The sequence below is a fragment of the Vigna unguiculata genome, chromosome 1 (assembly GCF_004118075.2).
Source record: "Vigna unguiculata cultivar IT97K-499-35 chromosome 1, ASM411807v1, whole genome shotgun sequence".
Lineage (NCBI taxonomy): Eukaryota > Viridiplantae > Streptophyta > Magnoliopsida > Fabales > Fabaceae > Vigna > Vigna unguiculata.
Genome location: NC_040279.1, coordinates 23,858,770 through 23,883,792, shown reverse-complemented (window position 1 = coordinate 23,883,792; position 25,023 = coordinate 23,858,770). Strand labels below are relative to the sequence as shown.

Sequence of the window (25,023 nt, the reverse complement as noted above, 5' to 3'; positions counted from 1 at the left end):
TTATTCACCAAAACATAATTCATAATTGAATTTTTGCTAGAAAGGAATAGTAATGTTAATGAAATCAGTATCCAGTCCAGATACCAAAATTCTACATTATTTTTTCTACGAGTAACAGAAGGGAGAATGAAGGAGTTATATAGATTAAAAGGGTTCTTAATGCAGCAGTAACATTATGCTTAACAATTGAAATGAAGAAGAAAATGACCGAATCCTTCTTCATGCTTTCTTCTGTTTGAGTTCTGGTGGTGGTGGTGGGGGAAAGACTGCACGGAACAACCATGCAGCCAATATTGCTCCGGCAAAGGGGCAAATCCAGTATACATACAATTGGTCCCATGTGTTGTGCCAATTGTTTAAGTATGCCCAACCAAAAGCCTGCAAACAAGAAATAATGCACATAACAAGATATATATACACTACAGAACCTTCATAGCTAATAATTAGAAGTCATCATTTCAAGCCATAAATAAGCATGTAATGACAAAGACATTGTCTTTTTACTGTGAGTAAACATCAAAATTGTAGAAACTATGCAGAGGTTACAATAGGATTTGACAGTTAAATAACAATAAAAATCGGACACAGAGGAAAGGAGGATAGCTGCAGCATACATATGACTGACATGTTCCATAGCTAAATAAAATACAAAAACAAAGCATAACATTTTCATAATTAAAGTCTGGTGCAAGAATTAGATTCCAGAATGCTTAACAACAAATCCTGGGCAGAAATGGTTAAAACAAAAAAACAATTTACAATGTAATATTTCAAACTCAATATACATTTATAACAACATTCTTTGATGAGGAGAATAAGATATGATGATTGAGTTGAGTGAGTGAACTCAGGATTAGTCTATGAAATTGTATCGGTCAAGCACTTTAACACTGACACTTGAGGTTTTAAAGACGGACTCACTCACTTTTGTGCATAAATTTGACACCAGACAATAAAGTACTAAAATGAATATTCTTAAATTCTCATGGACTAATAATGTCCTGCCGATTTCAGGTAAAAATTTAGTAGTTTTCAAAACAATCATTAAAAGACAGATGCAAGAAACACGTAACTGGAAAATGTAAAGAGGTAATCACTCACATTGGCAGGATTCATGGCTGGGCCGGTGTAGGCAGATCCAACCATGACCAAAACTACGGTTGCTGTGGCCAGAAACCAGGTCTTCAACAAATCACTACGAGGGCCCTTGAGGAAGATGAAGAGAACGATAAAGGTAATGAAAAAGGTCAACAACCCTTCAACAACAGCCCCAGTGTGCAAATCCACTTTCAAAGAAGGACCCCCAATCATATGCCTATACTTTTCTGGAATCACTTCCATAATTGCCATTGCACCACCAGCAGCACCAACTGCCTGTTCACAACTCATCCATCCATCAAAATTTCCTTGCACAATTTTCATAACAGAAAAAAACATAGAAACATTTTTTAACTCGTGACCTTGGCTCTGATATCAATTTTTAGGATCGAACACTTACAACTAGATAAAAAACTATAGTCATCAATCAGGATAAAACTCTTTCTACTTAAAAGTATAACAGTCCAAGCACCACGATTCGATTGTAATCCGGTCCACTTAGACTCTGACACAAGATAATTGATACCACCGGCAACATTATCTCTACAACCTAAATGACCCCTCAACCTTTAATCTAAATCCTTATCAGACAGATTACTAAAACGAAACTTCCACTCTAACAAGAGAATTACACTAATGGTATGTTTGGCGGTATTCTACCACCAAAATAGAAATTCTGCTCCAGAACCTGTGTTGAACTTATAATGCAATTCTTACTGGGCAGATTACTAAATCATTTTGATAGAAAAACAATACTAATAGTATGTTTAGATAGAGTGAAAAAAGGAAAGAAAAAGACAAATAGCATGTTTTTCTTTTTGATTACATAGAAAAAAGTGATAAGAAAAGAAAATTTTAATTTAAAAAACAACAATTGAAGGGCACGTTTACTTTTGCTTTCATTTCATGTTTTCACATAAAGGTACAAAAGAAGCAATTGGTTTTTAAATCTTCAAATATTAAAAGAAGAACTGATTGAAAATCAGGTTGTCTTGTAAATTAAAAATGAAAACACACCAAATTTCCTTTCTTTACACTTTCTCTCCCATTAAAATTTCAAAATTTTATTTCTCCATGGCGTTCGGTCCACCCAACCAGACATAGCATAAAACATGACCCATATTTAACTCCTACTTCTTATCCACACCATCCACGCATTTCCTAGAAAGATTAGAAAGAAAAAGAAGGCCAAAAGGACGGAACAAAAAAGTTAACTCAAAAGCAATCCAACAGAGTAAATGGTCATTTTAATCTCCTCTCGTGACTGTACGATCCCTAAATTAAGAAATCACTAAATAATGTCAAATAAACTTGCTAAATATTCTACTTAAATACAAGTTTAAATATCAGTTTAATTACAAGGCATTTTAGCTCATTTGATGGTCGATTCTCAACTACTTATATCTTCGAAAAAATCCTTCAATTCAGGATCTAACGTCATAGCGCGTATAAGTTCAATTATACTAGCGACGCCATACAGAGAGAAGAGAGAAAAGTAAAAGACCCTTTTGGACACAAAAGGGAAGCAACGAACCTGGGCAGGGAAACGAAGCGCCATTGAGAAGAGCGTATCAGAACCGAGACCAACGGCGTAAAAGGAAGCGGTGCCGGTGGGGTTGAAGCTGGCGCCGCCGAGGGCATTGCCGATGAGGGTGAAAAGGAAAACAAGTAGAAAAACGAGGGTAATGGTGACAATGAAAGAAGGGTAAGGGAAGCCGTTGTAGGAGATGTCCTGAAGGTTAAGGGCTTTAGTTACATACCCAGAAGCAATCCCCAACACAGAGGAACAAAACACCCACATGAAAGTCAACACCCCGTCTCCAATCGCAGCTTTTATGGCACCAACCATCTTTGATTTTTTTTCTTCACCCCTTTGGAAAATTGAAGAAAAAACGTAGAATTGGAGAAGCTATGCGTCACTCAACCGGTGATAGTGGCACCGGTGAGTGATGGAACAGTGGCGACAGCAGAGGGAGAAACAGAAGAAAAGTGTTTGAGGATGAATTGGAGAGAGAAAGTAAGGGGTTAATTAAGAAAGCATGGATTTTTGGTGTTGATGGAGAGTGAAGAAGAGAATGCGAGTGATTCACCTAATCAGTGGTAGGTGCCGTCCAACATGGAGCGTACGTGCGAAAGTAGATAGGCTCTGCCAAAACAACCTGCGGTAACAGGTCGCTCCTGGTTTGTTATTGTAAGAAGAAAAAAACACAATTAATGATAAAAAAATGAAAATTTTCCCCCCAATAATCCCACCCTAGACAAAAATGTTACGGTCTAATTTTATAATATTAATAGAAATATATACCTTAATAACATTAAGTGATGTTTATTTATTTTTTTATTATAATAAAAATAATAAATTTATAACTATAAATTACTCTTGATACTAAAATTAAGATTATATTAATTATATCAATAAAATAAATTAATTTTATTAATCTTTTCAATTTTAATAAAAAATTATTATTTTGTTTTAAAAAATTTAACAAAAAATAATCAAATTGATATTAAAATAATTAGAGGATCAATTTGATCTTTTAGTTAAAAATAAGAATAAAAAATTAATTAAATCTAAAAATACATATGTTATTTAAAAGATAATTAAATTAAAAATAAATTTTGAAAACCTCAACTAAAATTAAAATTGATAAATTAATTATTTTATTTTAAAAAAAGCAGTTACTAATTAAAACTAAAATTAAAAAATAAATAATACCATATATTAAAATTTTAAATTAACAAATAAATAAATACAATTAGCATTTATTGTATTACTATTTCAAATTCAAATACAAGTAATACAAATAAATAAATACATTTTAAGTAATAATTTAAAATATTACTATTTCAAATTATTAAATAGATGTTTCTGTTTAAGAGATTTCAAAATACCATTATCATTTATTGCCTATCTATTTATTATATATGGCCAGAAATTGTCTCGACAGAATGATTTCCTAGGTTAGGATAAAAATAGGTTGGAATTTGATTACGGGAGAGCCGGTTTCAAGTCTAGATTTTGAAAACTTTTTTTGGAAAAGCATTTTAAGAAAAATAAAATATTTTTAAAATATTTGTATATATAAACTATTAAATTACTTTATACTATTTAAAGATTTTTACGATGATATTTATTTTGAAAATTATAAATTTTTTTTTTATCAATTTAAATAAAATTTAGAAACTAATTATTATTACTATTATTAAATTAAATTGATATTAAACATTAATAAATCTAAAATATTAATGTTAAATTTAATTATTTACTAATTGTATGTGTGAATATTTTTTTCTATATTTATAAAATCATACAAATGTTTATTTACAAAATTATTTAATTAAAATTAATATTTAACAAGTATTTATAAATAAATATTGGTTTTTACCTTAACTTAATTTAAATTATATAGTTATACTCTCATTACTGGTAACATAAAACAAAATACCCTCAAATTAACATTCGTTAGTTAACTATGTCGCATGATTAGACAACATATATAAAAGATTTGAAAAATCAATTATGACCATGAAATTATCATCATAATAATGAGTGTGTTTGAGAAAACTCATCCTACTCTATTTAAGTACACGTACATGCAAGTGTTAAAAACAGCTTATGAAAATAATTTATAATATACTTTTAAATGGTTTTTACTCAATTTATAATATTTTAGGACAATTTGTGTAAGGCCCCATTTCTTTTCTGCCCTAGAAATTTGTGGGCTGCCCTTGTAAGTGGGCCTAAGGGTTGGCCCAATGTACATAAGCCCTGCTACGTTGCCCTAATCCCATCTCACACTCACACTTTCAGAAAACCAGCCGTCAACCCTTTCTCCCTCTCACAGAACGTTCTGCTAGGGTTCCTCCCCAAGTCCCTCGAGCTAGCTCCGAATCAGTTTCTACTCCATGTAAGTACCCTCTAGCCCACCGGAGTTTCCCTTTTTGGCTTTCGCTTGTATTTCCGCGGTTAGGGTTAGTACTAATCTGCCTTGTTCCGTGCACATTCTATTTTCAGCTCCGTAGTGAGTCCTTGAGCTTCTGTGCTCCTTGGTTGCGCGTCGAAGGTCCTGTGCGAACCCATTTCCAGGTACGGGAAGTTAGGGTTCCAGTATTTTAGGTGTTGTCTTGACTGTTCTTGAGTGAGTTAATGATTTCATGAATGAATCCTTCGTTTTGGTGTGATTAAATGCTTGTTATGCTTGGTTGATTGGATATGCATGACTGTTACAGTGAAGAACAGTGACGAGACCTGTAAATCTCGCCCAAGCGAGTCAATCTCGCCTAGGCGAGATGAAACAGGGAGCTCGCCTAAGTTTTTTGCGCGAAACGTCGCCCGGGCGGCTCGCTCAACTTTTGAGCGAGCAGGCAACTCGCCCAAGCGAGAGGGATCTCGCTTAAGCGAGATCCCGTGTTGCCATGCCCTTGTTTTTTTTGTACTCTCGCCTAGGCGAGAGGGAGGCTCGCCTGAGCGAGCACGTCTCGCCTGAGCGAGACCCCTCAGCCTGAGCGAGGTGCTGGGCGAGACTGTGCTATGTTTTGGATGTTTGATGGTTCACGAGTGATCTATTTTGGTTGAGTATGATTGTATGATGAGTGATATGTATATAATGGAGCATGAGGTATGTTTGGCATGATGCATGAATTGTGTATGACGGGTTGGGTATGATATTGGCATGTGAAATGAATGAATGGGTTGGAACTAAAGGAATACGTGATTAATATGAGATGAGACCCCAGACTCATTGGGGTGGTGATGATCAGAGGTATGGATTTGAGATGTGATTGATATGAGGATTAAACTTCGAGGGTTGATATGGAATTGTAAAATATAATTTAATATTCTCTTAATCGCTGATTTATGAATGTTGGTCCGTGTCAGCGTGTAATTCCTTGGGGTCTCTAGGTGAGACCTCCGGGGTCGCGCTTCAGTGGTCGGGACGTAATTCCATGGCCCCTGCTAGTGGGTGTTCATGGTGGTGCCCCATCTGTATAACTAGGTAAGGATTCAAGGTAAGGTTGCATCCTGACGCTCCGAGGAGCCAGTTAGTCTCACTTAGAGCGGACTGACTCTTGTGGTGGGAGTAGCAGGAGGCCTGAAACTCACTAAGGGCTAACCTTGTGGTGGGAGAGATTTTGATTCATTGTAACACTGGTATCACATAGCTCAGGATCGAGCAGCTCAGGGTCGAGCAGGGGTATCCACCACAAGTGCAAGCATCCGCTGAATCCGACCGAGTTATACGTATCCGGATGAGTCGAGTCGAGTCGTAGTGTATTGAATGAAGAGTCATAACGTGTTTGGTTGCTATGTGGATGAGATGATGAAAATATATTTGAATGCATGTTGAATATGTTGAATGGCTCTAGCTTACCCGTTTTGTTGTGTGGTTGTGATGTATGTGGCTGTTCTTTCTTGCGATGATCATCGACTTGATTGATGGGAGCAGATGGGCGAAGTTCTCGTGGTCAGCAGGGAAACGGTGATCCAGCAGCTTAGCCGTCTGGGCTAGATCTCACGCTTCTTCTTTTCATGTTTTCTTTAGGGCTATGGCCCCTGTATTCGTAGTTGTTAGATTGTAAACTCTTAAGTAAACGGTTATCCTGCTTTTAGTTGGCATCGTGGTGTGCCTGGTTTCGTAGGGGTGACGTTAGGAACCCCAGGACTGCATTGTTGATTTATCTATGTGTGACGTTTCCTTTAATTTTATGTATTAAATTAAATGGGGCGTTACAATTTGTAAAAACAATTTAATCAAATTTTTTAATATAAAAATATCTTAGTCACACATACTTAACTCATAAGATTATGTTGTAATAATTTTCAACAAATAATTATAAAAAGAATAAAAAATAAATTAAATTTATTCCATGAATTAAGATTATAAATACTTAATTAAATAGTTTTCACATAAATTCATGTTGAATAACGATCATTACATAAAGATTTTATTAATAAATAAAAAAGAAAAAAAAGGAACAAAAAAACATTATATACCACACTAAACTCATGATAAAATTGCATAGCACATATGCAAAAAAACAATTCATGATTTCTAACATGAAAATTATTCCAGACTTTAAATTTCTTACATTAGAAAAAAGAAAAAATTTTCAGTATATTAAAAAAATTATCATTAATCAATCCTCTCATATTTTAAAAGGGACCTTTAATTTTTAGAAGTTTATTTTGGATGATTTAATATTAACTTAATTTGGCATACGTACTATGTTTTCTTTTAGTTTGAACTACCACATCATTCTCTTTAGTATTAGAATTTTCATGCTCATCAAGCATATTAACTCATCTAGAAGCTATTTTCAATTCCTTCACAAAATGAGCACCATTAAACATCAAAGGATTATGAATTTTCGTTGAACTACTATAAGTTGAATCTAATTATTGTAAATCCTACAAAATATTGACAATGAGAGCGACATTCTCCAAAGAAGGCATATCAATCAAGGAATCAGATTCCACTAGCACACCATTATCAAGATTATTAACAAGAGAATATTCATTCACAACACAAACATTATCATGATTAACCACCATTGGCTAAAGCAATAGGTTGTACCACAATAGATTGCACTATAAAATATTGAACCACAAACTTCATCATACGATCCACCACAAGATTCACCATGGGCTCTACCACTTTATCTAAAGAGCCTTTAGTCTTATTTGTGCACCAACCACCTTAGGACAATAACGTTGTTGCATTTTTGCATTTTTGCACCAATTGTTTTCTTCCCACCAGAAATAACACTGACATCATATTGTAACCATCTACAATTATATAGATTATGACAATTCATTCTATAATTTAGACAAAATATAGGCAATTTCTCATATTTCACATGATCAATAAACACAAATTATGGCCTTTCCACCACAATTTGCTTAGGCAAATCATATGACAAAGCAACATAAACACTACAAAAATCTTTAATTAGAAATCAATTTTAGAAACAAAAAATAACTAGTCATTATAATGACAAATTTAGATACCAATTTATAAAATTTAAAATTATTGGTGACTAAAATAGTCACTATTATGAATAAAAAATTATAATTGGTCACTAATTAATTAAAGACTAATTTAGAAACTAATTCATTTTGTGGTCGAAACATTGATGGTTAATTTTAAAGACCAATTTAACAACTAATTATAATTTTTTATTTATAATAGTGATTATTTTAATAGTTAATAATTTTTAGTTTTGAAATTAGTATATAAATTTGTCACTATAATTATTAATAATTATTAATCACTAAAATTAATTATTATTTAGGAGTTTTTTTTTTTTTTACATGTGACACTAGCATGCAATCACCACCAATGCTCCACACTTCCGAACAGCAACCTCATTTCCTAGTTTCTACAAGCCATGCTAGGGTTAATGTAGTGGGCGGTACACTTTGATCTCATTCTCAAGCAAGTTAGTTATTTAAACACACTTTTTTGTAATGAAATAGAAGTATAATGGTGGTGAAATAATTTAAAAATCACTGTACACCCATTGCAATCTTTTTTAAGTACAGAAAAGCAAGTAGTATTAAATGGCGTGGAACTACGACACAACCAAGACATTAAATTATGAATGGTGTTATCACATCATATGCATGTTTGAGAATGCCGTGTTTAAAATATTAATATATGGTTTTTACACTCATCCAAGAGTCAAAAGAATCTAAATATGGTGATTATAAAAAAAAAAGCTGCTCGCTGATTAAGGGAGATATAATTTTGAAAAATAAAATATATTTCAATAAATTTCGTTATAAATTTTCTTTACAAAAAGTATTATTTAATCAGTTAAAATGAGTTTATAAGTTAACAATAAAAAAAATTATATATACAAAAAAAATTATGAATTAGTTTACATATAAATTAAGTTCATTTTATAAAAAAATTATTTTATTATTTTCTCTTTTCCTTCTAAAATATAGTTAAGAAAAGTTTATACAACCATGATATAGTTTACATTTATGGATAAATTTGCGAAGGAGAAAGGTATAGACAGTAACCCAATCAATAAGTTGCAGGTGATGCATCACCACCGTATATCTATTTTTTGTGTAAATCGATGGCTTGAAACTCTTTGAAGTTGGAACAGGCATGCTTTACAAAGTACTGAAATATCGAAACCTGTAACCAATCACAATCATGTTATCATATTTTATTTTTGTGATTTATGGACGGGAAATGGCGAAGATAAGCTCACAACTACCAACAAATTGCAGCACGTGCTCGTTCAACATTCCAACATTTTTTTTGAGTGGCAGTCCACATTTGAATGTTCAATCCCGTAACCTCTTAAGGGTTTATTTGACTTAAAAAAACATTGGACCAATTCATCGTAGTTTGACTTGTTCATTTTTTTTTTCTTTTTATAATAATTAAATATTTTAGTTGTTTGAAAACTGTCTCTTCTCTTCCATATATATATGTCATAAATCATATTATGATGATGATGATAAAATATAATATGTTATAGGAAGGAACGTTGAACTTTAAAGCTTATGTTATAATTGTTTTATAGCTGGGTGTTATTGAAATGTGCAACAACCCAGTTTTTAGCAATAATTATAGTAAACAGGTCTCTCCATTAAGTTATCAAAAACACATGATCATAGAAAAATATATAAATATGTACAATCTTTCAAATGTAAAAGTTTTTCAAATACTATTTCAAAATTCAAGAAAAATATTTAGACTGGTACAATCATATTTCCTTATATTTATCTTTACAAGATCACAAGATGTCCTTTGGTAACATCACTCTTACCCCCTAACAACTCTTGCATCCTCCGTTATTCATATGAATAACACAATCATATCAGAAAAATAACAACACTACACCGACATAAAAAGTAAGGCTAAGCTACACTTACTAAGATTATACTTATAGTTCTTCGTTATGTCTATAATAAAATACCATGCATAGAATTATTGTACACACATCAAATTCATACTACATACCAATAAATGTTACAATCATAAAGGTCCTGTATTGATTAGAAATTGAGACTCTACGGTGTTATACTTCCCTTACCTCTCAAGATTTATATCCATCTCATGATAGGGTCACCTTCCGTTCCAAGTAATATAACCGGGTAAATCACTTATTAGTAAATTTTATCATGAGTGTCAAATCTACTAATGAAGACCTCCATCAACTCTCACCCTTAATATTTTTCTCTACACAAGTCTAATACTTAATAGAGTCAGAATATTTATATGACAAACTATAACATCAATACACTCTACACATGAACATTGTGCATGATTGAGACTCATAAAAAGGCTTCATGTGCAGTAGTAGATTATTGTTCCTTTTATTTAGGGTTATTAGGCTTGGTGTTGCTTTCTTCTGTATAGCTTTTTTGGTGTTCTTTGCACGTAATCAATGTTCATATTTGATTATCACAGATGAAGGAAAATAGTGTTCGGTTGAAGAAAGGTAACATTTTTTGTTTAATCTATTGTTCATGAAATTTATTTTTGGTTTTATTTGTTCTTCTTTAGTTTTCAATTTTGAAGAATTGTGATTCTTCTTCTTTTGTTGATTTATTTTGGGGTACTTCTTAGGTGCTTTTGGATGTTCTTTTTCTTCTTCTTCATTGTAATGATTTTTTTTTTCTATTTTTAAAAGGTAAGATTTATGTTTTTCTTTTTTTTTTATTTCGTAAACCTATTTTTTCTTAACTAATTTTGTGGTTCTCCATTGTTCTTTGCCTTCTTCGGTGATCACTGTTGGCATTGTTGGAATTGTGTTAATGTTAAAAGGTAAACTTTACATTTTTTTTGGTTTGTAATCCTATTTTTTTTTCTTCGGTGTCCTATTTTTTATTCTTGATTGAACATAACGTAACATTTTTTTTATTAATTTATTTCATGCTTTAATTTGTTCTTCTTCAGTTTTTAGGGAGATTTTCATTTGATGTTTCTTCAGTTTTTAGGGGGGTTTTAATTTGATGAGCACATAACAAGAAAATGGTTATCGATTAACAAAAGTTAGCACTTTTTGTTTAACCTTTTGTTTATTAAATTTATGTTATGTTTTAATTTATTCTTCTTCAATTTTTAAGGGGTTTTTCATTCTTCTTCTATAGATATAAATACAGTGTTTCATACTTTTGTATCCTATGGTTTCATATTGAACAAATGGTAAGTAAATATGCTTCTAAGTTGTTGGTCTTTTTTTACTTCTTTGATTGTTGTTCTTGCATTGTATCATGAGATCCGTGACATTGTTTTTTTTTGTCAAAAAGAAATTAGATGCAAATTCCTTTGAATGAAGAGGTAATAGTTTGAGATTAAGTACATTGACTTGAATATTTGCTTCCATGGTTTAGAATGGTTGATATTGTCTATTTTAGTTGATATCCCATTCATGTTGAGAACTTTATCTACATGTCTTGCTTATGTTTTATGGTTTTAAGCATTGATTAACTTTAAGATGTTGATTTTTTACTCTTAATCCTTATAATATGTGTACTAAGATTTTTATGTGCATGTGTTGGTTTTGTTATATTTTTTATGTGTTGCTTGAAGTACGTATTCTCATTTCCGGATTCTAATAATATTTTCTAGTTTTGTAAATAGTAATGCATATAATTTAATTTTGGTGCTAATGTGGTTCTTACTTTAGTTGTGGTCATTAATATGTTATTATGTTTCCTTTACTCTGTATATTTTTACATTTGTATTAATTTTATTGTTATTTTGAGGTGAATTTGGTTATAGTACTTATTATACCATGCTAACGTCATTGTTACTTTGAAGTTGATTTTGGGTTTGTAATATTTTAGGTCTGGACTTTCCTTAAGCAAAATAAGGATAGTAAGAATAATATCTTTAAAATGCAAAACTGAATCAAGAGGTAAGATTTTCAAATTTATGTAAGACAATATACATTTGTAAATGATTTCAAAACAAGTATGTATGAGGGGTTTATATTTAGGGATGTCAACGAGACGGATAGGATACAAGTAGTAGTTTTTCCGTACGTATCCTACCTGCTAGATAAATATCCGCCTCATATCTGTTTCATATCTGTATGGGTATTCGTTATACGAATATCCACATATTTTTTTAATATCCTCAAATATCTACGAGTACCCACATGTATTTACAAAAAAAAATTAAAAATATTAACAACATATTTTACCTACAAATTCAAATAAAATACAATACATCACTATTATATATTTCAAGCAAAGTTCAAATAACTCATTTAAATAATGTTGAATGATAGATTACAAAGAGAGGAAGATTGTATTTTAAATATAACCCATTCAAGATCAATATGTTAATATTTTAATCATGTTTTTTTAAATTTAAATTAGAGTTTAGCGGGTACGAGTATCTACAGGTACGGATACTATGATACTCATAATCGTCCCAACATGCGGGTTTAAAAAAAAAATACTTGTACCCGTTATCAACGGATATCCATTTACAATATTCATTTTCTACCAATTGCGAGTTTTATACACGAGTACCCGCATATGTGCATTTTTTTGACATCCCTATTTATACCTATTGTATTCTCTAAATAAATTTGTTTTGTGTGGTTATATTATTTTGTAACTTTGTTTGAGATGTGTTTCAAACGTCAGTTATATGGTTATGATTTAATTTAATTGAAAAGTGGTAAATAGATATGCTTTTAACATGCTTTTTTACTTCTTTGATTATAGTTCTTACTTTGGATCAGGAAATCTGTGGCAATGTTTTTTGTTAGAAAGAATATTAGGTGCAAGTTCCTTTGAATGAATAAGTAATAGTTTGAGATCAAGTACATTGAGTTGAATATTTGCTTTCAAGGTTTGAAAGAGTTATTATTGCCTATTTTAGTTGTATCCCGTTCATGTTGAGAACTTTATTTACACTTACTTTTGTTTAATGGTTTTAAGTGTTGTTTACTTAAGGAGTTTATTTTTAATTTTTACCTTTAACTGTTATACTATAAGTGTTGAGGTCTTTACGTGCATGTGTTACTTTGTTATATGATTTTATGTGCTATTTGAAGCACATGTCTTCATTTTAGGATTCTCAGAACTTTTGCTAATTTTGTAAACAATAATGCTTTTATGTAATTTCAATTTGGAAGTTATTTGGGTTCTTAATTTTTTTTTGTAATAATTGTTATGTCATTATTTTCTTTACTTTGTATATTTTTATGTTTATACTAATTTGATTGTTATTTTGAAGTGGATTTGGTTATAATGCTTATTGTAGTGTGTTAATTAATGTTATTGTTACTTTGAAGTTGATTTTGAGATTATGATATTTTATAGGTTTGGACTTTTCTTGAGTAAAAAAGTACACGAATGATATATATATATATATATATATATATATATATATATATATATATATATAATAAAAGTATATATAATTTAATATAATAAAAGTATATATAATTTAATATTAAAATCTCTTTCTTGTTTTCACTTAGAAAAATTTATAATAATTATAGGCTTAAAGTTGTATTTACCTATTTTAAATAAGCTTTTATAATTTCATATCTTTTATTATATTCCCATATTTAAGAACTTTTTTTTGGAAATAAATTCCAAAAAATTAATATGAATCTTCATCCCTTTATTTCTTTGAATATTAAGAAAGGATTACTCTAGTTTAACAATTTGATCCTTAGTATCATGTTTGAAGATATGTGAAGAAGTATATTTGTCTTGTTTATATATTCTCGGTATTTTCCATTATATCTCTTAAAAAAAATTATTATCAATAAAAAATATGATAATCAAATTACAATTAAAAAATGATTATGAAAAAATATATAATACATAACTTTCCTTTCTATTTTCATACAAAAAAACTGATGAGATGAAAAAAATACTAACTATTAAACTAAAATGAAGAGAGAATTGCGTTTTTTATCTTCAAAAAACGGAAGAGAGCATATGAGAGTAGAAAGAATAAATTTATGTTTAATTTTTTTTTTTTATCAAGAACACAATAAAACACAAAGTGAAAGATGAATACAATATATGATAAACTTAAAAGATGAAAGAGACATAAAAAATATCTCAATAAATTTTATTAATATTTATTATATTTAATTTTACATTTTATTATTTATTAAAATAAAATATTATATTTTATAAAAAGATAAAAATATCTAATTTTATTTTATTAATATTATATATTATATATATTTAAAAAAATTAAAAATTTTGGAGGTCGTGATCCTCACGGACAACAAGGTTCGTCAAAAAAAAAAAAAATATATATATATATATATATATATATATATATAACGATATTATAAAAATTATAATAATTATGAAAAATATGGTTTAATACTTTGAGCAACAGATAAAACTTTGTTAGTTATAATTTGAAGGTTCATTTTATTTTTAAAGATTTTCTAAGAAATAAGATTTAGTGAATAATTATTTAAAATGTTAATATAAAATATAAAGGTTTGTTACTATTTTTAGTTAAAAGATTTTCTCAAAATTAGAAACAAAAAGATAAGAAAAAATATATCTAAACATTTTATGGTTATTAGAAGACTACCTAAAATCTCATAAAGAATATATAGGATTTTAAGAAAGAGTGAAAATCATAACTATACACGGTAAATAAATGAGTGATGATTCGGATAAATTTATAATCATAGATTTTTTTTTTCAATAAAATTTGTTTGTAATTGAAATTTTCAATAAAAGAGGAATACAATTTTATTTTAATTATGTAATGTGTATAATTATAGATTTTAGACACTTACAAAATGGGGTGTTACTTATGTATATATAGGTTTTGGAATATAAAATAAACATGAACCTAAATATGAGTTATAATTAGGTCCAGAGGCTCATTCACAAAAGTTAAAACCAAAATAAGGATAATTGAATCCATACAAGTTCCTTAAAAAACAATTCAAAAAATCTACCTCAACTTCTTAAAATCTTAGAAAATAGCATAGAAATTCAAATCCAACAAACCATATGTGCATTTTTATTGTAAGATCGAATGCAAATAAATCAGCTAAAAATATCATATACAAAAAAAGTTATGCTAAAACAATAAGCAAATGTCAACTTATCTAAAAATATAAAATTAAGGCAAATATGTACATTGAATCTAATTTATTACTACTAAAATCAATTGAACAAAAAACTCAAAATAAAGCATATGGAACGAGTTTTCAATTATAGTACAACTATAAAGAAGTGTATCGATATCCAAAATTGACTTAAAAAATAATTGAGAAGAAGAGGAAAAAAATACAAAAAAACAAGTTAACATTGATTTGAGTATGGATATGTATTTCTATTTTATTTTAACTTTAATTTTATTTTATCTTATTTTATTTTCATTTTATCTTTATTTTTATTTTTATTCTTTATCTTATCTTATTTTATTTTATTTTATTTTTATTTTTATTGTAATCTTATTTTATTTTTTTTATTCCATTTTGTTTTATCCTTTTTAATATATATATATATATATATATATATATATATATATATATATATATATATATATATATATATATATATATGAAAAAGAGAGAAATGAAAGTCAACGAATTTGCAGTAGCTCCTCTTGCTATCTTTTCCTCCTTCGTGCAAGAAAAAATGGTAAAATTTTCATGTTTTGCCCGCTTTTGATTCTTGGCATGGAAAAGGAAATGTTTGAGTATCTATATCACTATTGCACCCATGGCAGCCATTGCAACGCAACTCTTGTGGAGTGATTGGAAGGTAACCTGCCTCATGCTTTTGATCATTGGCAAAAGTTCAAACAGGATATGCACGAAATAGGAAAAGATGGCATGATAATAGCAGCAAGGAACCTCACACAATTCCAGCAGAGACTATTTTTTAGTGTGGAGAAAATAAAGCCAAAATCAAAGAAGAAAATGGGATTCATAACACAGTAATAAAAAAAGAGAAACACGTAACTTCCTTGCACGAGTTCTCAAAGTACTAGACCATATAAGATTACAAATACACATCCAGAAGGAGAGATACAAGAGAAGGAAAATCAAAGACAAAAAGAAGTGAGTGAGCAGCAACATAAGGGAGCTCCGAGAGGTAAGTGTTGTGAGCCTTAAGTACTTGCATGAGCATGATCTTGATCTGATGTGTGTGGGGGCTTATTGAGTGTTGTTGAATGCTTGAATGAACATGTTGTTCTAATGTTGCTATTGCAATGTTGGTATTGCTTGAGTGAGTGTTGGGAAACAACTTAAACATCAACTTCATCATCAACCATTCATCTACATTCTTCCCCTCCAACGTCCCACATTTCATTCTCCTCTCCATAGAGCATCCTCCCCTGCATCTACACCCACCAGACTCTCACGTTCTCTTCCAACATCGATTAACTTTTTTCGTCTGCATGTTTAATTAAAGGTACCACCCTCGGGCGAGCGTTGTAGGGTGCTAACACCTTTCCTATGCAATCGATTCCCAAACCTAAATTTGGTTTTTCGCAAACTTGCTTTATCTTCATGGTTTTCTATAGTTTTCCAAAATAAACTATGGTGGTGACTCCAAAATCTCTTTTCAAACTCGTTTCTCTTTTTGGTTCGCCGTCCCGTCACAATTCAGATTGCGACAATGTGCACAAAATATGCATCATGAATCTCATTGCTTAAGCAACCAAATAGACTTAATCGATTGTGCTCTATTACGTCACTAAATCCCACAACTTGAATATTGCTTCAACAACCTACATGTTACTTGAAAGTGATATTCAAGTTTCAACAAACAAGAAATCTAATTGAACAAAAAACTTAGGAGATTTACAACTTCCCAAACTATTTCCAATAAACACTTTACCTAAAATAAACCTATTCTTAGTTTAATTATAGTTATCTAAATCCAAAACAACACCAATAAAATAAGTCAAGATTAATAATTCACTTTTAACTAACCATTAATAATTCACATATTTTGATAGTTCATTCAAAAATCAAACTAAGGATATTCTTCCAACAAAATTCTTTTAAGGTGAAAAAAAGCTCTAGAAAGGAGTTAAATAAAGACTAAACAATTTTCACAAAATGAATGGTTAATTGATTGAATGGGAATGACCATCTACTAGAAAATGATTTCAAAACAATTTTCACAACCAAATTGAGAGATAGTTGGAGCTTGTACAAAGATAATAAATGAATCAATAAGACATTTTATTTTTATACTAGTTTAGCCTAACACTCAACCACGTTTGATTCTCCTTTACAAAGGTTAAAGGGTTCAACAGTTAAATATGTTTTATAGTATATTTTATACCATTTATGGCTTACAATGAGTACACAATTACTCTTAGATATCCCCTTTATATCTCTCGAGATAAAAAAACGGAAGTATTCATTTTCATCGGGCTACATTTGACTTTTTTGAGTATTTTTGCTACAACAAATAAGGTTGTTAAGATACAAGTATAATTTTCAAAGGAGAGGAAAGAAAATGCTTGTTGCTAATAGATATATTCAAAAAGTGAAAGCTTTACAAATATGACACACTATTTATATTAATTAGATGATCTAAAGTCTAACACTTAATAAATAAAGCAATACATAACATAAATAGGAATAGGGAAGGACTTATTGAAGAAGAAGATAAAGAAGACAAATAAAAAAATACAAGAAGCATGGGTAGAAAAAATAAGAAGAAGAAATCAAGAAAAGATTCTAAGAAAGATTCACATGAGGCAAATATGATGCACAAATACGATACGTGTATCAGATACTACACATATTCGATACTAATACATTTATTTTGAAAATAATAGAATATTATATGTTATATATGCATATTAAAAAGTGTACAATAATTCTTAAAAACATGATAAATATATGATTGTTATTTTGTGAATCCAAATTAATATCATATGTATTAAAGCTTTCAACATAAAAAATTATAAATTATTGTCATCATAAAAGTATTACTACTTTAAAGATTAAATACTTTATTGATAAGTATCAGTGAAATATCCTAAATTATCGGAAAGAGATTCGTGTCGAATACGGATACATAATCCGAATTAAAGTATCAGTGCCTCATAGAGACATTTAAAGTCAAGATAATGGAAGAAGAAATAAAGAGACATTTAAATTTGGTAGTCTCTTATATTATACAATATTCCAAGTGTTTAAGGGAATATTTTTCAAGAGACACACAAGTATTATGAGATGAATATGAGAAAGTTTAGAAGTCATATGAAGAGTTTCTAACTTTCACATGTCACTTTCAAGTGCATGTGAGAGTTGTGACTATTTGACATGCTTCTTCCTTAAAGCATAGGTACTCATGTACTTTTTGTAACAAAACCCATGTGTCTTCCCTTAATTTATGAAATAATCCATGTGTTTATGAAGATTAAAAACTAATTAAGTGTTAAACATAGTTTTGTGGGATCATTAGTTTAACTAAATTTGTGTCACACTTATAATTTGTTTAGTGTTCATATTGGTTGTAACCAAACTCTTCCATCATCTCTTTGGTCATGACATTCATACTATAAATAATTTGTGTGCCTATTGTAAATTCACTCTTGAAGAATGAATACACTTTCAATTTGTAAGACAAATGCGAGAGTCTTAATAAAGGTGCGTACTCTTATTTTTTATTATTATCTTGAAAAGCTTTTTCAAATTGTGAATCCTCCTTTATTAATAATAGATATATATCTATCAACTCTTAACCAAAGATAATCTAAGCTCTTTTAACACTTTATCAATCAAGATGATATATGTTTTTATTAACTTTTGTTAAAAAAGCAAACACTAACTAGAAACACTTCGGTAGCAATAAAGAACACATATGAAACACTCCACCAAAGATAACAACATATACAATAATAAATTCTTTTCTATTTAATATTATAATTTGAAATAAAATGGATCGGTTCATCTAGTGTAATACTTCTTACAGGGGAAGGGTCCTATGTATTGTACTAAATAATCACACAAATACTCATTTAACTTATAATAAATCTATATTGTAAAAAATTACAATATATAGAATGTAGAAATTAAGAAATATGAATGCATTATATTATATTAAATTTAAATCAAATAGAAGAAGATAAAAGTTCCAAAAGACAATTATTTTATTCTTTGTATTCGACTTGATTTAACTTTAAGGATTAACATTATTTTGTTTAGAAACATTATATTAATGTTTTGTTTAGAGAGGATAAAGAAGAGGATGAATAATAGGATAAAAAGTAATTAAAAAAAATAAAATAAGAGAAGTAGTTGATTGGAAATAGATTAGAAGAAACCGTGCTGAATTTATTTGTTATTAATAAATTTATTAGCTAATATTATATTATATTAATTATTTATTATTATTTTAATAAAAGAGTAAAAAGGATTATCACTTCAGAGACCCAGATCTTGAGGTTGGAGTTAAATTTTAACGTTACATATAATAACATTTATTATAGAGATCGGGGTTATTAACTGTTTATTATCATATCTAATTATATTTTTTCAAAATTATAGTACACACTTATTATGATTCATTTCTCAGATAAAATATGAACTATACATTGTTTTTTGTCGAAATTTACATTTAAAAATGAAATTATTATTTTGTAAAATAATATTTTTTTAAAAATATTTAACAAAAGGGATTTTCCCTTTTCCATGTCTACATTTTTTTTTCTTCAATTAATCCGTTTTTTTAATTTAATTTATTTTTCTTGAATGTAACAATTTTTTAAATTAATTAAATAAAATATATTTACAAAATATATAAAAAGTACTTATAATTAAATTATAAAAATTATTTATATTTTTTTATAATTATAATTTAATTATTTGTTTTATTATAAAATAATAAACAAACATATAACACATATGTTTCCTTGTTATTTTAGAAATCATTTAACTTTTTAGAGAGATCAGATAAATTAGTTAGCAAAGTCCTAAATTTCAGTTATTTAATTAACACAAATATCTACACCAAAATAAAATTTTCAAATAAGATATTATTTCAAATCATCAAAAGATCGGTAGTGTCTTCCGTGATATTAACATTTTACATTTATATATAAAAACATATTTAAATTATTTTACTTACAGAATAATTAAATATAAGTAAGAATAAATTATTGCTTAAATTTTAAAAATTAGTTGTACTTTTAAATTAAAGAAGATATAAGATATATATGCAGAAATAAATATATATCGGGATGAATTGGGTATACACCCAGTGACCTCTGAGAGTGACATTATAATTTAATTTTATTTGATTTTACAAGGAAGAAGGGAGCGGAAAGAGAAGCGCCACCACTGAGAACCCTGCAACCGTGTGCGACTTTCAGACCGACACCTCCGCCATTAGACAGGTAAAAGAGAGGTTAAATTCGAATTTACGCGCAAATAGCAGATCCAACAACAAAACACTGAGTGCTGTGACTGTTTAATTTGGATCTATTTAAGAAACCGCGTTTCAGAAAATGAGCGATTTTTCTTCTTTCTGTGGTTGGTTTCTGTTGGTTCACTACGGATCTGTTGTTGATTTGGACGGCGATATTAGAAAAAAAAGAAACAATTCATTATTTTTTTCTTCAAATTTTGTTATTTTATGGTTCGTTTATGGAGTTGTACGATATCTTATAACTTTGAAATCTCTCCTTTGTCTGCGAATGTTTGCTCATTATACTATCTTGATAAACAGTAGAGGTAAATTTTACTGTACTGTTAAAGAGTTGGGATTTTTCATTGAGCTCAAAAGGGTAGCACAGGATTTGATTTCTCTACTAATTAATGAAGTAGGGGATAAGGCATTTATTATTTTATAACTGCTGTGTTGTTATTTTGACTGTGTATGACATTTCTTACTTTTTTATTAATCGAGGAATTTGTATTCTTAAAATGAGATTTCAATTATCACCTAAATAATGTGTTAGTTTGTTTTGCTACTGATTTCTTTGTATTGAAGAATGAATTTACTCTCAGAACGCTAAAGTTCGTTGACTTTTTTCATTGAAATTGATGGATTTGATTCTGGGAATCTGGTTACACTGAATTGTGGTGTGATCTATTTTGTTTTGGATTGTATAATATAATAATGTTTGTTGCTGCTATATGATGTAACCTCACATCAGTTTGCTTTTTTTCCTTCTTCTGAATTTGCAGGATTCATACTGAAACCTCATACTTGAAGGGAAGCTACTTGGTCAGGTATAACAACCCCTGTTCTTGTTGTAGAGCGCTGATGTTTTTTCTTGATTAATAGATGTAGAATTTAATTGATTAGTGTCTTAGAAAACCCAATTTTAATTGAGAATTTAATTGATTAATAGATTAATTTTGACTGAAAGGTAGTAAAGACCAAGTCCCAATTCACTGTTGGTCCTTGTTACATAGGACACATTTGTTTGTTAGCTCTCTGTTTTGTTGAACAGTTTTGAAAATTTGATAAAAGTAGCTGTCTATGGATAAGTTCTTTGGATCTTATTTTCAAAGAATTTTGTTTCGTTTTAGCTTTTTGTTTCTGCACTTTTAGTCTTTTTAAGTTCTATAATGAGCCCATGGATTGTAAGAATCCTGAGCTTGTTAGGCTAGCTCTTTGGTGATATTTCTTGTTGGTCTCATAAATTTTTATGAGCTAATTAAGTCGCACTATTTTTCAAATCAAGCTAATTTGGTCCGTCCACAGAATTTTTCTACCTAAAACTATCAAATTGTCAATGTTTTACACTAAAACCGTACAATTTAATCAATTAAATTCTCTTAAACCTTCAAATTTAATTCACCAACCAAAAAATCATATTTCACCCCAAATAAAATAGGAAACTTTATTTCTACTTCTTCTTCTTCTAACGTATCACATGATACAAATCCTCCATATCTTATAGATTTTTTACTAAATTTCTTGCATCTAAACTTCTAAAATGATTTCATATCCCTAATCCATCATTAAATCCCAAATATATAATTATAAAATTTTAAATTGTGTCTTTTAGATGAAAGAAAAGGTGCACAATTGGCTTGTAAACAACTTTGGGGGACCAGATTTACACACATTTTATACAAAAGGTGCAATTAATCCTGGTTCAAACATAAAACAAATATTGACATAAATCAGGGTCAAGTTAATCTATGCTGAAGAGTATATAGTAATTTGGAGATAATTGGTATTGCTTCACCTGCTTTATTTTCTCTTGACAAAGGATATATATTTATGAGTTTGTCTTTTTTTTTGGTTTGTGGTGTTGATGGACGATAGCTGTTCCAATTTCAAACCAATATATTAAGTTTGTTGGGAAGTCTCACATTGGCCTCAATTCTTGGAGTGCGACTTATATATATCTGTTGAACAACTTAGCTTAATTGGTTTTTAGATGAAATTTGACATGGTACCGAAGTCTGTAACTCATCTCAGTAATTGCCTATTTTTATAGGCTTGTTTGATTTGATAGACATATGTGGAGGGCGTGTTGCTTAGTGCCAATTGATTCTAAGATGGAATTTGACATGGTATAAGAATCTATAACTCATCTCACGCATTGTCAACCTCAACTCGTCATGGTGTTGGACAACTTTGATATTTAACAACACTACCTCTAGATAATTTTAAATATCCTATTATCAAATTTCAAGGCTATATCTGCTTTTGATACCGAGTACGGAGATAGAGGAAATCTCTTAAGTGGCTTGTTTAAACTAAAACAAACGTTAGCATAATCTAAATAATCTCAATAGTATACAGAAATGTTTTTTTCAAAAGAGGAGGGAGAGTGTAATTTAAACATTTCTTTGGGGAAGGTGAATGTAATTTGTCCTATTTGTTGCTCTGTTATTTTATTGAGGAGTTCGTATAGGGTGTGATTAAATGTTTGTTTGTTTTTTTTTTTTTTAATACAGGATTTGGACGTTTTAACATTTCTCATCAAGATCCGAGTTGGTCTTCCCATTTTGGCGTAGATTTTTGGTTAAAGTCTTCCAATGGCATATCCTTTCTCAGATTTCAAGTACTCTGATGGCCTCACTGTAGTTGGTATCTCCTTCTGCACAGCTATTGTTTGTGAGGCTATCTCTTGGGTTCTTATCTATCGGACCAATTCTTACAAAAATCTTCGGTCCTCCATTGACAAGGCCTCCAAGAAACTTGAGACCATGAAGACAGACAGCAATAAAATCAACATCAAGAAGTCCAAGACCAAAAAGATTGATCGTGTTGAGACAAGCCTCAAAGAATCGAGTCGTGATCTGTCTCTCTTCAAGTTCAAGTCTGGGGGTGTTGTGGCTCTGGTTCTCTTTGTAGTCTTTGGATTGCTGAATTCACTCTTCGAAGGCAAGGTAGTTGCCAAATTGCCCTTCAAACCTTTTGGGCTTATTATGAAGATGAGCCATCGAGGATTGCAGGGTAATGATCCCACTGATTGTTCCATGGCATTTCTGTACTTCTTGTGTTCCATTAGCATCAGAACAAATTTGCAGAAGTTCTTGGGTTTTGCACCGCCCAGAGGTGCAAGTGCTGGCCTCTTTCCCATGCCTGATCCAAAGACCAGTTGATTGGGCTTAACCTCTATCCGAACTTGTTGTCTCTGTTGTTTCTAGGTCGAAGATAATATGAAACTACATAACTTGAATAATTTATATTTGATTTGTTTCTCGTAGGGTGCCAGAATGATTTTAATTGGTATTAGTGATACTTAAAACAGTCAACTTTAGTTTTTCGATGTGAGTTTCTTGAGTTTTTGTTTATTTTTAGTGCAATAAAACTCTCTCCATTTATGTCACTACAGAAAGGGGATTTTCTTCAATTAGTGGTTATGTTTGGTTGAATGGATGAAGCTGATGTACGTTGCTTAACTTTATTCCTGTCTTTGTCGCTCTTTTCACTAAAAAATATGTTTTTGTCTGTTAGGTATTATGTAAAATTAGAAATAATTCATGGTCGAAACTTAAGCACCGGTTCCTATTTTTTTTTTTTTTAAGTATTGATTTTGTTTCTTATTTTTTAAGGTGTTCCAGTATAGCATCCATGTCATGATATGTGTACTGACACATATGTGACACTTGTTTTTTTTTTTAAATTAAAAATTTAAATTTTGAAACCCACCTTCTCGGTGGTTGCGTTTTAAATATTGGTTTTTTTCATGAAAGAAAAGAGAGACTAGGGCTTCTCAAACAAAGCTTCTCCTTTTTCATCAAAATAGAGAGAGACAAAGGGCTTCTTTTACTTGTGGATGTCAATAGGGCGGGTAGGGTGGATATTCGTCCTGTATTCATATACATATCCATGTGAGTATCCGTAATGCGGGTACTCGTATATTTTTTTAATATCCACGGGTACCCGCGGATATTTATAAAAGAAAATTTCAATATTTAATAACAAATTTTAACCATAAATTCAAATAAAAATACAATACATAACATTTATAATTTTCAAACATAGTGAAAATGACCCATTTAAATAGTGTTGAATGACAATTTACAAATAAATAATGTGTTAATGTTTTAATTCTTTTAATTTAAATAGAGTATAATAAGTACGGGTATCCACGGGTACAGATACTATGATACTCGTACCCGTCCCGTTAACAAGCGGGTATAAAAAATACTCGTACCCGATACCCAGGGTATCCATTTTCAACATCCATTTTTACCTGTTGCGGATTTTATCTGCGGATACCCGCGGGTACAAATTTTTTTGACATTCCTACTTCTACCCTTCCATTGTGTGTAGAAACAGGAAAAGTCACCATGGTAGCGAACTCGAATGTGCCATGGTTGCTGTTGATGTCGAAACTATTCCGTTCTTCACCCTCTTCATACGCAAGGCTTTCTGTTCATCCTCCGTCACGTGAAATCAACAAAGGAGTGGCGCCAGGACCAACCACCGAACATCTTTGTCTCCACCATCGTCAACTAAGGTTGCCTCTGGCAACTAGTCAAAGCTAGAGTCATTGT

At 30.0% G+C, this 25,023-nt stretch overlaps 2 protein-coding genes and 1 long non-coding RNA gene across 3 annotated transcripts; 2 read left to right on the top strand and 1 right to left on the bottom strand.

Moving 5' to 3' along the window:
* On the bottom strand, positions 1 to 3,193 carry LOC114192059 (aquaporin SIP1-1-like). Its single transcript, XM_028081620.1, has 3 exons — positions 2,633 to 3,193; positions 1,102 to 1,374; positions 1 to 378 (listed from the first exon to the last, which is right to left on the bottom strand). The coding sequence occupies exons 1-3, from the start codon at positions 2,945 to 2,947 to the stop codon at positions 220 to 222; spliced, it is 747 nt and encodes a 248-aa protein (XP_027937421.1). The 5' UTR covers positions 2,948 to 3,193; the 3' UTR covers positions 1 to 219.
* Positions 3,194 to 4,914: 1,721 nt separating this feature from the next.
* On the top strand, positions 4,915 to 6,745 carry LOC114173452. The gene is made up of 3 exons (XR_003602505.1): positions 4,915 to 5,006; positions 5,114 to 5,185; positions 6,546 to 6,745. It is a non-coding gene; the product is annotated as an uncharacterized LOC114173452 (long non-coding RNA).
* A 13,549-nt stretch (positions 6,746 to 20,294) lies between these two features.
* LOC114196026 (calcium load-activated calcium channel-like) lies at positions 20,295 to 23,873 on the top strand. Its single transcript, XM_028086520.1, has 3 exons — positions 20,295 to 20,447; positions 21,241 to 21,285; positions 22,972 to 23,873. The coding sequence occupies exon 3, from the start codon at positions 23,053 to 23,055 to the stop codon at positions 23,620 to 23,622; it is 570 nt and encodes a 189-aa protein (XP_027942321.1). The 5' UTR covers positions 20,295 to 20,447; positions 21,241 to 21,285; positions 22,972 to 23,052; the 3' UTR covers positions 23,623 to 23,873.
* The last annotated feature ends 1,150 nt before the right edge of the window (positions 23,874 to 25,023 follow it).